Raw genomic sequence first — 14,737 nt, 5'->3', positions numbered from 1 at the left:
CACTGACAGGAAGTGCCCAGAAGAGGCAAATCAGAGACCGGAAGTAGACTAGTGGTGGCGGGGGGCTAGGGAGAGAGGGAGGACAGGGGTGACCACGAGCACTCCCGGCGATGACAATGTTCTAGGTAAATAGTGAGGATGGGCGCGTGACTCTGGAGATGTACGATAAACCACTGAATTGTGTACTTTAAATTGGTGAAATTATATGGTGTGTGAACTCCATGTCCATGACACGGACAAGGACATGTCCATGTATGTTCGTGACTCTGTTTATAGTCTGACTTTTTAAAATGTCATTACATTTATAGTTTACAACCTTACTACAGAAAATAGAGAGTATATGAAGGATTTCCTCTAACCGTAGGATTCTAAATAGTCTTATATAAAACACTTTACAATAACAGTCTTTTAATGAAGATTAAAAAGCATTAAGGAAATATTATAAAGGCAACAAAAACACCAAGAATAAAATTTACATTGTTTTGATACTTCGTGAGACATAATTAGATTTTTCTGTAAGCTTAGCTGAACTACTATACAGTAATATTTAAATAAACCCATTTGCTTTATACAAAAGAAACACCCTAACACAGTAGAGTCTCGTAATGCCTTGGTGAACACCAATTTGATGCTTTAGGATTTTAATGTGTTAATAAATTTTCAAACTCAGGCAAGTTTCGAAATGTCTTCATACTGAATTCCTTCCACTCTGCGTCCTTTCAAAGGGCCCTACAAGTTAAAACAATTAAAAAGAAAGATTAAAAACAGATACTTAAACACAAGAAAATGACACTACACTTAAAGATTCAAATGTTCCTTTTCCACACCCCCGTAATCCCATTACGGTAGCCACCGATTCTCTGCCACTCTGAATTTAAACTCTGCTTTGTCACACTCATTACAAAGTGCCGTGACTTCTTCAGTGACATGTGAAATGTGTCATCACTATATGCTGTGGCAGGGACCTGCGGGCTGTTCGGAGTGTCCTCTGCTCCCAGGATGCTATTCCCCTGGGTCCGCGTGTGGGGAGGTGCGGTCATAGGGGAACAGAAGTGACCATGCTCAGCCGTGGCCTGTGCGACGCACACGGCAACTGTAAAAGCCGCTTGTGGATAGTGGTGGAGACACGAGCAGGAAGATTCCTGGGCTCACAAGTCACTCCTCCCAGAAGAGCTGTCCCCTGGTTGAGAACACCCATCGTGGACTTCAAGAACGGGAGGTTAGATTCTACCGTGTTTGCGCTACTTGGGGGTTTCCTTCCTTTTCAAGAGCAGATATCATGTGAAGCAATTCAGATACTCGTACCCAAACATGTTTGTCTAGCTTAGCTTTGACAGCTCAGTTAGCCTTTATTACCAAAAATGAGCCCACTTTAAATGTATTTGCCTTTTCTGTTTGTATCCGAAACAAAGGGAAAAGGGTTACACTGGGTATTGGGAAAGAACACCAGTCACTAACGTGGACACAGCCGGGAACACAGAGGCAAGAGTGCGGGCCCTGAGCCCAGACTGACCAAATCCCATCTTCACAAGTGACTTGACCCCTCAGTGCCCCCAGTGTCCCCAGGCAGGGAGTATTAACAGGACCTAGGTTCCTGGGCTGTTGCGAAATATAAATGAGTCACGAAAGAGCTTAGAACAGTATCTGGAACATGACAGGGTATGAGCTCAATAATTCTTGGCTCTTATTATTGCATCTTTTGGTTAAAATTTGAAAGCTAGTGCTCTCTCTTGCAAAATATAAAATGATGATGATGATCACTCTAACCTTGAAGGGAGGTTTCAGTGTTTTTTATTGTGAATCATACCCTCCCTTGATCCTTTTTATAGTGCTACTCCTTTAACATAGGATAATGACTGTATCTGAAGGAAGGAAGTTCCCAGATAAAAGGCATGACTCAGATCGAATCTTTCATTATCAAGTACAAAGGCCTGTGGTCAAGTGCGCTTTTCCGATGATACAAACCTGGGGAATGAGAAGGGAGCCAGTCACTTGGTTAATCAGGCAGATAGGCTAAAAGGCTGAGACAGTTTTTGAATAATTTGGTAGCTACTTAAAAATCTGCTTAATAAATGAGTAAATCTCAAATATCTTGATGCTGATCTACAATTTCAGATGATAAAAAGATGATAGTGATAAAAATGGTATTTTGGAATGATATGATAAATGATAAGAATAATTGATGATTACTGATATGATAAATGATAAAAAAGAACAGCAAGAGAAAGCACTTAGGAAGTTCGTGTGTTTCACCGCAATGATATGAAGGAACTGTGGGGACACAGACCAGTGGACACCCGCTCACACAAACATTATTTTTTAAATGTGGCGAGCTCAAAAAAGAAGCAGCAGGTGGATTTCTCCTTTGAAACGTGCGTGCTGCTCTGCAGTCCAGCAGCCCTTCCAGCAGGGGCTCTCCTGGGTCCTGACCCCCTGTGGCTCTGCGCCCCAAGCAAGCTCAGGAAGGAGGAACCACTCGGGTCATAGCGAGGGAGGAAAGGAAGGGGCCCATGGGAACCACGCTTCGTGACACAAAGGGATCTGGACGGGACCTACCATGCCCCCCATGGTGACTAGCTGTTTGCATTTCCTGGAGAGGAAAGCATGAATTGGAGCAGGATCTCCTTTGGATAGGCCTATGTGTTTAGAAAGTGCCGGAGAATCATTTTGCCAAGGAAATATGAGATGTTCCATGACCATACGCTGGTTGAGACAGAGAGAAAGACTGACCAGTACCAGCAGAGACGCCTTTTCCTTCCCTTCCCTTATGGTTTATGTTCGAGAATGCCAATTTCTCAGTTCGTGATGTTAGAGACAGGGGAAAAAAACGCTCCATTTACTTAAATGTGGTTGCTCCCAGATAAGGACCTACACGATCTTCCAAACGCAGTCCAGCAAGGGGCTGAGGGGCCGACAACCCCGTAACGCAAGCCATGAAACTGGGCAGATACCTGCAGTTCTAGAGGCCCGGACGGTCACTGGACTCTCCGAGGGGTCTGCTATCCCCCCAAATGCTAACACGTATGGTACGGGGTGTGAAAACGGATTTCCCCGCAAGAGGCACAGCACAGCTGTCACAGTTCCAAAACGCATTAGGCCGCGAGGGGGTGGGGGGCAGGAGCCTGCCTCAGGCCCTTCTTTAACGGGGGAAACAACTCAGGCCTGGCAGGGCCGGGCTCGCAGGCCTGTCCGTGGGCCATCCGTTTTGTCAATCAACGAGTTTACTCTTTGCACATCGCATTTCCTGAAATTACTCTACTGATCTCTGCTACCCTCTAGCCCTTTATGAAAGGAGGGGCGGACTGTTTAAAATATTGATGCCTGGGGCTTTCCCCCCATTACTTCTGACTCTATTAAACCGTGCCAAATTGAGTTTTGTATTAGTTGTGAGAGAAAAAAAAAGTGGGGATGTGAGACTGTACATTGTACACTGCATACAATTTTATAAAATACAAAGACCAGAAAGGAACGGGTCAAAATATTAAAGGGAGTTATCTGGCTGGAGGATTATGGGTAATTTTTAAAGCTATTTGTATTTAATTGTCCTTTTCAGGTTTTACACAATGAGTATTGCTATGGAATGAACGTGTCCTGCCCAGAACTCACAGTTGTGACCTAATAATGCCCCGCGTGACTGTATTTGGGGAGTGATGAGGTCATGGGAGTGGGGCCCTCGTGAATGGCCCGGAGCCCTTATAAGACCCCAGAAAGCTCCCCTGTCCCTTCCACCAGGTGAGGACACGTGAGCCAGGAAGCAGGCCCTCCCCAGACACTAAACCTGCCACTGCCTTGTTCTTGCATTTCCAACCACCAGAACAAACCGTGAAAAGCACACTTGCTTAGAAGCTCCCGGCCTACAGCGTGCTGTTATAGCAGCTCGAGTGGACTAAGACACATAGGCATTTCTTTTAAAATCAGAACACAAAATACTTTACAATGGTAGAGTCACTGCAGAAACTAAGCTGACAGATTTCCATATAGGAGAGAAGACAAACAAAAAACCCAGATAAATAAAACAAAGACCAACCCAATGAAACAAAGACCAACCCAATGAAAGAGAACTATGGCACATTTTTAAAGCATTTAGAAATTTCTCTGTGTCGATGTACGTACAGTTTCAATGACTATAGTAGCTGAGAAGGTCTTCTCATTGATGGATTCTAAGGTGCCTTCATTCCCTCTGTAGCCTCCATTTAAAACGAGAATTCTTTTTCCTACAGCAGAAAAGAATATCACACTGAATGCAAAGAAAGGTTCACTTTTTTCTTCTACTTTGTTACTGCAAAGTGCAGTTACACTGAATGAACACAGCTGACCACTGAAGGAAAACCAAAACCCCTCTTAGAAGTTCTTAATCATTTTAGAACTCCATAATATTCTAAAGGAGAGCTTATATGTCTTGATCACTGTTAACATTTTAAGAATCCTCATGGTTTTGTTTTGTTTTTCATTTATTTGTCAAAGGGATATGTTTTAGCTTTAGATTGCAAGGAATAGAAGGTACTTAGGGGAAATGTCGGTAGTCCAGAAATGACCAGGAAAAATTTAGCTTACTTTGGCTCCTTTTTTTTTTTTTTTAGATTTTATTTATTTATTTGACAGACAGAGATCACAAGTAGCCAGAGAGGCAGGCAGAGAGGGAGGGAAAGCAGGCTCCACACTGAGCAGAGAGCCCAATGTGGGGCTCGATCCCAGGACCCTGGGATCATGACCTGAGCCGAAGGCAGAGGCTTTAACCTGCTGAGCCACCCAGGCGCCCCGACTTTGGTTCCTTTTTTCTCTTAAGAGAGAGAGAGAGGGTGCATGAGCAAAGAGTGAGGGGAAGAGAGAGAGAATCTTAAGCAGGCTCCACATTCAGCGTGGAGCCTGATGCAAGGTTCAACCTCAGGACTCTGAGATCATGACCTAAGCTGAAATCAAGAGTCGAGCACTAAACCGACTGACCCATCCAGGCGCTCCACTTTGCCTCTTCTTAAAAATCACAGGATGGTTTGGCAGTTTCATAAAAATTTAAATACATCCTATGAGTGAGCTATTCTACTTCTAAGTATTTTCCCAATAGAAAAGAAACTGTATGTCCGTATAAAGACTTGCGTATGAATGTTCTTGGAAATTTTACTTGTAACAGCCAAAAAAACTATAACCAACTAAAATGTCTATCAAAAGGTGACTGAATAAACAGAAAGTGGTACATCCATACAGTGAAACACTAGTTAACAGAAAGAAGTGAGCTACACATAGACACAACAACATGCATGAACCCAAAATAATTACGCTTAATGAGAGATGCTAGACCAAAAAACAGGAAACATGGTATGATTTTATTCATATGAACTTCTCAACAGGAACTCCTCTGTAGCGATGGAAAGCAGACAAGTGATTGCCTCAGGGGCCATGGGAGGCAGGAGTGGAGGGGTGGCAGGGAAGGATTATACAGGAAGGGGATGAAATTTTCGGTGGGGTAATGGGTGCATTCATGATCACGATTGTAGGGATGGTTTTGAGACAATACTCATGGCTGTAAACTGATCACGTTGTATACTTTATACAAGTGCAGCTTATTGTGTGTCAATTACATCTCACTGACGCCGAAAAAAAATTTTTAAGCCACAAAGTGAGTTTTATTTTAGGGGGAAAGCATAAAGGATCTGATAAGCGGAGGTTTTAGAGACTAACATTATCACCATGTCAGCAATGACGCCACTATGGAAGCTTTGGGTCAAAGGCAAACACCCTAACCATAGCAGCTTTCATATTAGGTATTTAGAAGTACTCAAATGATGAAGACAATTAAGGAAAAGGGGAAAAAAAAAACTAAAACAATACAATACAGACTTTTACTTTACTATCTCAGGTAGCTAGGGAAATATATTAACAATAAGCGTAGTATGGTTGATTTTTTTTTCCTTGTGAGTTTGTGTTTTATGTCAGGAAAAAAGAAAGAAAGAAAGAAAGAAAGAAATGAATCCCAGGAAGGGAAAATGGATTCAGCCACAAAACAGGTTACACAGAGGACTGGTAGGCAAACTCCCATGTCACCCGAAACGAAGCTCATGAGTTAGACCAGCAGCTATATGCTCCTAGAAAAGATATCTGTGTCTGTAACTGGCAAGTCAAGCCTAGAAGCTATGGTTTTAAGGATGGAATCACTCCTTTTGATAACAAACACAGTAAATGATCTGCAAAAAGATTTACCTGGTGCTGGAATTACTGTTTCTAAATGAGTCTGGTCAAGTTTCAGCTTGTCTCCAGAGTCAATCATCTTTACAACAGCTGTGTATTTGTCAATTACTTCCTGTCATGTAAAATCAACATTTTATAACAGCAGAAATAAGTGCAGCAAATTTCAAGGGACAGAAATAGGTAAGATGAAAACAAACGAATTCCAGTCAAAAGGTAAGAGTAACTCCTTTATAAATGACACTATTTTATAGAGTCCATATATGACTATTCATTCTAGGCTTCTTTTTAATTTTAAAACTTTTATTACATTTTTATTTTAATTCCAGTAGCATTCACACATGGTGTTATGTTAGTTTCAGGTGTACAATATAGTGGTTCTATGCTCCCTAATAAAGAACTCAGTTCAAGGCTTAGTGAAGGTTTTCATCTGGAGAGAATAAAGGACCGGCTGGCGATCTTAGAATGCGATTTCAGCAAATACAGTGAGAGAAGAATGCCTAGCTTCAAGTACAATAGAAGGGCGCTTCTGCGCGCACAATGCTGGGTTCCAGGATGGAACTACTTAGGAAAGGCCAACAGAGAAAAGGACTGCAGCATCGACTTTTAAATTTTAAAATCCCAGAGCATAAAAGTTTCTCAGGCAAAACACAACAAGGAAGTCCGCCTGGGGACCCTGGGGACATAATCATCTTGCCCCTCCTTAACAAAGAGGAGTGTCTCACTAATCGGCAAGGCACGCAGAGCACGCCAGTGACTTGAAGCTGTGCCAGTGGGATTTTATACATGCTATTTGCTCCAGTAAGAAAACACACCAAAGTGAACTAGGAACTATGGTTGCAAAGGAATCATTTTCCCAGAAATTATGAATTCAGCCTTCCTTTTATGGAAATGATAAAGACATATGGAACCATCAAGAACCTGAGACACAATGCTCCGGCCCTAGGATGTGATTTTTCAGGAATAACAGAATGGCTTGACTTGGCCACCACCAGCTCCTTCCACAAATCCCATTCACAGCCTCCTGTCCTTACCTTCACAACACCCTTTTTCTTATGGTATTTCTCTCCGAGTTTCTTGGTTATAATTTTCACAATGATTTCCTAGAAAAGAATAAAAAAATAAAGATGAAAGGGAAGATATAAGTTAGCTTTCCAGTTTTACTCCTTTGCTCTAAACCATGTTCACCAAAAATCACAGCAAAACGTTAACTGCTCTGCTAAATAAGAAATTTTGAGTTCCAAGCCTTCCCAATTATGCAAAACATTCCCTTAGTGATCTCTTATTTCTTCTTTCTCCCTTTATTCAACACAGTTACCAGGAGGGAAAAATATACCTGTCTCAAGGCTGATTTCCACACTGAAGGTCTCTTGAAATCTAGGACTTTTATCTGTCAATCTCAACCCTATTAATCCACGTCTCTTACAGACAGCTTCTCTCTCTCTCTCCATTCAAGGAAGTGAAAAGGGCCAAAGGTATTACACCGTTGGTGTTCCCTGCCGATAAAAACTAAGATGGCAAGTCTCCCTGTGAATTGCAAGGAACTGAGCCTTTGAGCTTACGCATGACATTTTCCACAATGTTCTTTTCTCATTAGGTTACTCTGAATTTTTGAGACAGATGGGATTCTTCCAGATTAGCTCCCGCTAAAAGTATCGTTCTTCTGAACATCTAATTCTCCAATGGGAGAGAAATCTGGGCTTATTTCATATTAATGCATTCTGCATTTGCTTCTTTATCATCATTTTCCTGATTTAGATTAGCTGTCTAGCAGCTGATCATGAAAATTCAATCGCCTGACTTCACGCTATAGTCACTATAGTAATTCTGTATTTGCTACTTCAAGTGAATGTAACAGAGGTACTAGATGGTCACATGTAAGCCAATTAAATTTTATTAATCAAAATTCAATAAGGACTTTGTAGGTAGGATATATTATAGCAGAAAAACACACTTAAGAGAATATATGAGTGGTCTTATTCTTAAGCCTCTAGTCTGAGAATCTAGGACTTTCTAAACAAAGCCAAGTAATGCCAAAACAGCTTCTCTGATTTAGCCAGAGTATTTCTGGGCTAAATTTCTCAAAGGCCCTCATGGGTACACACTTAAAATCTGAAGCTAATTCATTACACCATTGAGCTTACTGATACTTGCTCACACAATAGAGCGGTTCACGATATTTCTGAGTTTAAATAATAAACCCCTCTCCAGTCTGTGCAGCCTACTGGTGATTTTAACAAACATATCGAGCATTTCGACATAAGAGACACACTGATTCTCACTTTTAATGCAATACTCTGTAGCAGGAAAAACATTTGAATAATTTATTGTAAAAGAATTATTATCAAAGAGAAAATGTAATTGAATTTCAAGTATTATCAATGGGAAGAAAATTCTTGGACTAAAACTTGGAATGCTTTCTCTCTCTTTCTTTTTTGGTTTCTTTTCTTTTTTTCCTTTAAACCAATGAACGGGATATATCAGAATCACCTAGGAGGCTGGCGAAAATACACACTTCATTGGAGGAGACTGGAAGGTGGTAGTAATTTGAAAAAAACACTTTGCTAAAAATCTGTGAATTACTCTCTGAGTAAGAATGACTGCTTTCAGCAAAATTCTTGATTATGTTTTCATAAACAATAATCAAACTATTCATAGTAACATGCCAGCTATTGGAATGGAGAAAACAAAAAAAAACCATGGGTGGTTTTTCCCTTCAAGTCCAGCCTTTGCTAATCTTGACTAACCCTGTCCTCAGAGATGGGGAGTCAGGGTGCCTGAGACACCTCAGGAAGCAGGTCTGTTGACCAGTTCAGGGCACAACCTACTGAATAAGACTGCCAGGGAGATCCTGGTCATTGCTTACTGTATGACCTTGGGGAAGTACTCAAATGCCGATGCCTCAGGGTTTCTCGCCTCTGAAATGGGAATTATAACAGGAATTGCCTTATTGGGCTGACAGAAGAATTCATTGACATAATTCATATACAGGACTCACTCGCTATTGAAAGCAGCGAGGATTTTCATGTTAGCTGACTTGCTTCCTGAGCCTTCACGTGGGCACCAGGTAGAAATGCCTCCCACGTAGAAGACCACAAACTAAGACACGGAAGTGAAATTGTCTTCCTGGTTAGAGGGAGCAGGACAGCGAAGGTCTGAGTGAGAACTCTGGATTTCTGGACCTTCTTCTTAATCTTACTTTTGGAATCAAAACTATCTAAACGACACACACTCTCACTACTTTTCAGCCTCCTATTGTTGATCAAACCAGTTTCTTTCAGAAGCTTTAATGAAGGCACCCTGAGTGTCTTCTGGAAACTTCACATCTAGGCTCAAAACAGAGCATCAATAAATAATAATGTTTAAAATTATTTGAATGTTTCAAAATTATTATCTTAAAATTACATCAAAGAAATATATGAGAAAATACAAAGCTCTACTTGAGTTTGTGAAATTAAAACCAGCATTTTTCGACAAAGTATCTAGAGGGAGATTCTAAGTTCAATAAGCTGTAAGTTGAAAACAAATGCTGCAGCATCTACAGTTCTACTTTTCAGTCTCATTTCTGAAAACACAATCCATGTCTTATAGCAAAAACTGGAAATAATTCCAGGCTTAAAATCAAGAGGTCTGCAAACAAATCTGGCAGCAAACTCAAGAAATCTTACCAGCCTATACATGTGAAGTGATTCTCCAATATGGGTGCAAATGATCACTGAAGATCAGATAAAAAGAAAAGTCAGGAAAGTTACAGATCTAGCCATATGATTTAAGTATATTTGAGAAATTCAAGTCTCTTTACGTGATTCACTTTTTTAAAGTGCTTTTTTAAAAGCATTCAAGACGTAAGAAGCCCAAGCTGGGTACGTACAGGCTGTAGCCAGTGGTCTGTTCGGGCAGTTCTTTTCTTCTCCTCTTCGATCTGGAGAACACAGAAGATACAGAAGTCTCTCTTTAAAATCCTCAATTTATTTCAAATACCATTCTATGTAGCAAACACCATAAAACATACACCTCAAGGGAAATCCTTGTAATTTACAAGCTCTGACAAATACAAATAACCATTTCTTCCAATTTTTGATTCAAAGAAAAAAAAAACATTGGGGGGGGTGCCTCTCTGGCTCACTTGGTGGAGTGTGTGATTCTTGATCTTGGGGTTGTGGGTTCAAGCCCCACCAGGTTCGAGCCCCATAATGGGTGTTGAGACTGCATGAAGACAAAAATCTTTAAAAATCTACGCATGTGCGCGCGCATGTGCGCACACACACACACATTCTTGGATTTACAAAAATACATGATAAAGCACGTCAACCGGCCAAGAAAATAAACACAAGCAACCTCTACGTCATCAAGACTGCAAGGCCACGTGCCAGCGCTACGTCCCCGTCTCCCTGCTTCCCCCCGGTGCCTGCCACAAGCTGGGAAACAAGCAACGTTTTCATGTGATAAAAACACAACACTTGAAACAAATTTTGTGCAGCACAATTAGTTCTACGGTGGTGGCCAAAAGAGGCTTCTCTGTTTGATAAGGATAATAAATCTTGTGAATGTAGGGCAGGAAAAACCTAACCACAAGAGATGGAAGCACAGGGGTGTCCAAACAAAGAGCGCAGTCTGGCTGCTGAGGAGCCACGTGACGCCTTTTTCTTCCTGACGGAGTAAGTGAACCCAAAGTCCCAACTTCCAATGCAACAGACGCTGCCATTTTTTTGGTTGATAATAAATCCCATTTTAATGTCTCCAACTTTCCAATACGAACAAAGAACATTCTAAATTTAGCAGGTTTTTACAAAGCAGAGAGGTCTAGCTTCCCAATTTACTTTGAATTAGATTCAGGAACTTCCTGTCATGGCCTACTGAGACATGTCAAGATGTTGCTCCGCCTTCCCTCTCAGACTGCGAAAGCCATGCCAGCTCCCCCACTCACCATGTTCCAGCCACGTGGACCTTTCCGGAAGATCTTTCCTGCCTTGGCACCTTTCCACAAGCTGTCCCCCAGAGCCCGCCCTCAGACCCCCATAGCACTTAGTATTTTGTAGTAATACTGGTTCTCTTGTTCATACTCGTACTCGCTGGCTCATTTGTTCATGGAATGTCTCTCACTAGAACGAAAGCCCTGTGACACAGTGGCGCTGTACTTTACTCCCTACCACGGTGACACAGGACCTCGCACGATGCCCAGCACATAACAGCGACTCAGTATTTGCTCAGTGATGGAGTGACCACATCTTGCAGTACATTTTATACTAGACTCTCAACCGTTCAGACCACCCTGCATAGGGAGAGCACCCAGAAATGGGAAAGAGTTGCCTCTGTCCCTTCACAAATAAAGAAGAGGGTTGGGGAGATGACTTTACGGGAAAAAACAAGTCAGCTTCTTCTATCCATTTCTTCTTTCCCTTCACCGGTCCGTCTTCTCTTTCCTATTTACTTAATAAACGTACTGACAAGGTAAGGCCGTGTGTGGAAAGGGAGACGGGAAGATTAGAACCGCTCTAGCAGCACAGGTAGATTCAGAGCCAAAAAGTGGCCCTAGATCTTAAATCACGGGTTGTCAAGGATTCATCATACAGGCTTAGCCATCAGGCTAAGTCAAATTAAAAATATGTCCTAGCTTCGTCTCACTGGCTAGGAGGTGGCAGGTGAGGTCAGAGACCGAAGGAGAGCAGGGGTTGGCGGGAGGAATCCGCAGAGGAGGCCCATTTCACAGAGCCACGGAAGGGAAACAGAGCTTTCGTTTTGAGCTTCAGTGACTGTCCAAGCCCTTCTGCTTGAATTCCACCGACCATGAACACAGAGAGAGTTCTGAAGACAGCACTTGAGGCAAGAAAATAAACGTGTAATGACAGATTCCAACTCTGCTCAGATGGAACCGTGGCCACGCTCCCTTCCCCCAATGCTGTCTGAGTACCTCTTCTGACTTTATGTTAACCCAGGAATTAGTGAGACTAAACTTTCCTTAGTTTGAATTATGTCACTCCTCTAATGGCTAACACATCGTCGATAAGCAGCTCGTAACTATACCTCCATGATTTCGTCGAGGGCAGATTTCTTTTTTTTCTTTTCTTTTGATTGAGCTGAGCTCCGGGAAGATTCTTTCCGTTTAACGGATGCTGCATTCCCGATGGTACTCAATGCGCTCGGTCCCAAGGAACTGGTGAAGAGAAGAGCCATGCCTGTTAACAAACCCTATGCACAGAAGGCGGCTTTCGAATGTGCAGGGGAACAGTACAGAAGATATCTGTTACATGATTAATTTTCAACAGATTCGTCAAAACAAGAGAGGACCTGTCTTTAGGCCTGCAGGACCCTAAGCAGCAGGAGAACATGTGACCTTTCCTGCCTTAACGCCCTCGCCCTCTCCTCGGCCCTTCCCTTAGTGCCCACCATCATCAGCACAGACCAGTGGTGACAATGCCAGCTTCGGCTTCAGGGTTAGGCAGATCAGGGTCTAAGGGGACTTCTGCTTCTGACCTTGGGCGATTCACTTTTCTAAGCTTCAGTTCCTCATCCATGAACGAGGATAACCAAGGGACCCAACTCAGAGCTCAACTGCGAGGATCAAATAAGAGGCTGGCAATGAAGTCTAGCACATTACGGGCAGTTCGATTTTTTGAAAGCAATCTCACCATGTCACCTAATTTCTGATGGTTCCTAACTGTCTAGAATTGACAGTGTAAACTGTTTTTTAGTGTGGTATAAAATTGTCACCACTGGCCCAAGAAATGGTATTTCTGAATTATTATATACACCAGCCATTTGGAATAACTTGTTACTGAGCCATGCCATGTTTTAGGCCTTTGTAAACCACCTCTCTTATACCTAGAACAATCTCTCCAATTATCTCCATTTGTCCCAAGACTTTAAGATCCATTCATCATGAGGGTTTCAACTGCCATAACACTTTCCAGCGTGGATCCTATGCCACCTTGTATTATAATCCTTTGCATATACGATATGCACATATAATAATGTGTATATATTTGTATATACTTATTTTTTCCTGTAAAGCAAGCTGTTCTCTTGTGACTCACATAAAATACACGGTCAGTCAATATTTCAATGACTCTTACCAGTGTAACCATTTAGTTTGTCCTATTTGCAAAAGACGAACAAAGGATAAATCCATGTACGAAGCTACCATGGAGACAGAAGAGCAAGACAGAAAGTGTGATGAACAGGGAAACAACACAACTTTACTCGGACTCTTTTTAGGAGGGGGAAGTGTGAGTGGACCGGCTGGGGCGGGGCAGAGGAAGAGGGGAGGGAGGGGAGCGCGGAAGCCGCGGGAGCAACAGGCGGAGGGAGCAGCAGGCTCTCCGCTGAGCAAGGAACTGGATGTGGGGCTCGATCCCAGGACCCTGGGATCATGACCAGAGCCAAAGGCAGACGCTTTACTGACTGAGCCCCCAGACGCCCCTAACGACTCTTCCGTCCGGGCGCCCCGGTCAGGACTGCCTCGCCCGGCCATCCCGGCAGGCGTTCTTCGGTCACCGAGCTCTCAGCTTTTACATTTACCCGTTGGCAATTTCACTCACTGGCTTTTGTCCCATAATTCAATCCTCTGAATAGATTTCTAGGTTCTGATTCTGTTTCTGGGACCCTGTGCTCTGGTGTGGGGAAGTTAACTGGGGCAGCTGCTGGGGCCAACAGCGAGGCAGAGCCGTCATACAACCCAGCACTTGCGCACTGGGTCCCTCCCCGGAGGCACGGACAGCAGGGACATGAACAGGCATCTGAACGCCAGTGTCCAACAGCACTGTTCACGATCGCCCAGAGGACAGACTGACTCCAGTGTCTGCGGACTGATGAAGACATGAAGCAAATGCAGTGCGTATACACAAAAGGATATTATTCAGCCTCGAAAAGGAGGAAATTTCAACACTTGCTGCAACACGGATGAACCCTAAAGACATTAAAGTGGTGACAGAAGCCAGGCGCAAAAGGGCACTTGCTGTACGCTTCTCCTCCTGTGAGAAGCCTAGAACAGTCCAATCCATAGAGACAGAAAGCAGAATAGAGGCTACTGGCAGCTGGGGGCTACCTGGAAATGGGGAATTAAGTGTTTAATGGGGACAGAGTTTCAGTTTGGGCTGATGAGAGAGTCCGGGAGATGGATACCAGTGACAACTACATAACAATGTGAAGCTACTTACCTCCCCTGCCCTGTATGTTTAAAAATGGTGAAAATGGTCACTTTATATGTATTTTACCACACACAAAAAAAATAAACTCAATAGAAAAAAAGTTTTCTGTCAAGAACATTTATTTGGCATGATTAAATGTCTACAGTGTGACAAGGAATGGGGATAAAAATGTGACCAGAACAGCCCATCAGGATCTCACAATCTCCTGTAAGAGACCAGACACAGGACAGTCTGGGAAGAAAGGACAGAAGATGTGAAGGCAAGAAAAGGTGAGCCACCGCAGCTCATTTCGGACAGTGCAAATAATTCAGCATAGCTGGACGGCAAGGGGCAGGAGAGACCCCTGGATCACAATGATCACAAAGCAGCACAGACAAAATGAAAAGTTATTCCACAGGTGAAAGAAAAGC

At 42.8% G+C, this 14,737-nt stretch overlaps 1 protein-coding gene across 1 annotated transcript in view; it reads right to left on the bottom strand.

The window, feature by feature from the left end:
• Window positions 1–383: 383 nt before the first annotated feature.
• Window positions 384–14,737, bottom strand: part of KIN (Kin17 DNA and RNA binding protein) — a 33,686-nt gene continuing 19,332 nt past the window's right edge. The window contains exons 8-13 of the mRNA XM_032349789.1: window positions 12,205–12,334; window positions 10,052–10,102; window positions 7,215–7,283; window positions 6,196–6,295; window positions 4,114–4,214; window positions 384–729 (exon numbers count right to left, since the gene is read on the bottom strand). Of these exons, the coding sequence (XP_032205680.1) occupies window positions 667–729; window positions 4,114–4,214; window positions 6,196–6,295; window positions 7,215–7,283; window positions 10,052–10,102; window positions 12,205–12,334 (514 nt within the window). The 3' untranslated portion in view covers window positions 384–666. The remainder of the gene's footprint in view (window positions 730–4,113; window positions 4,215–6,195; window positions 6,296–7,214; window positions 7,284–10,051; window positions 10,103–12,204; window positions 12,335–14,737) is intronic.

The sequence above is a fragment of the Mustela erminea genome, chromosome 6 (assembly GCF_009829155.1).
Source record: "Mustela erminea isolate mMusErm1 chromosome 6, mMusErm1.Pri, whole genome shotgun sequence".
Classification (NCBI taxonomy): Eukaryota; Metazoa; Chordata; class Mammalia; order Carnivora; family Mustelidae; genus Mustela; species Mustela erminea.
The sequence above is the reverse complement of the archived record's forward strand: the minus strand, read 5'-3'. Positions and strand labels throughout refer to the sequence as shown.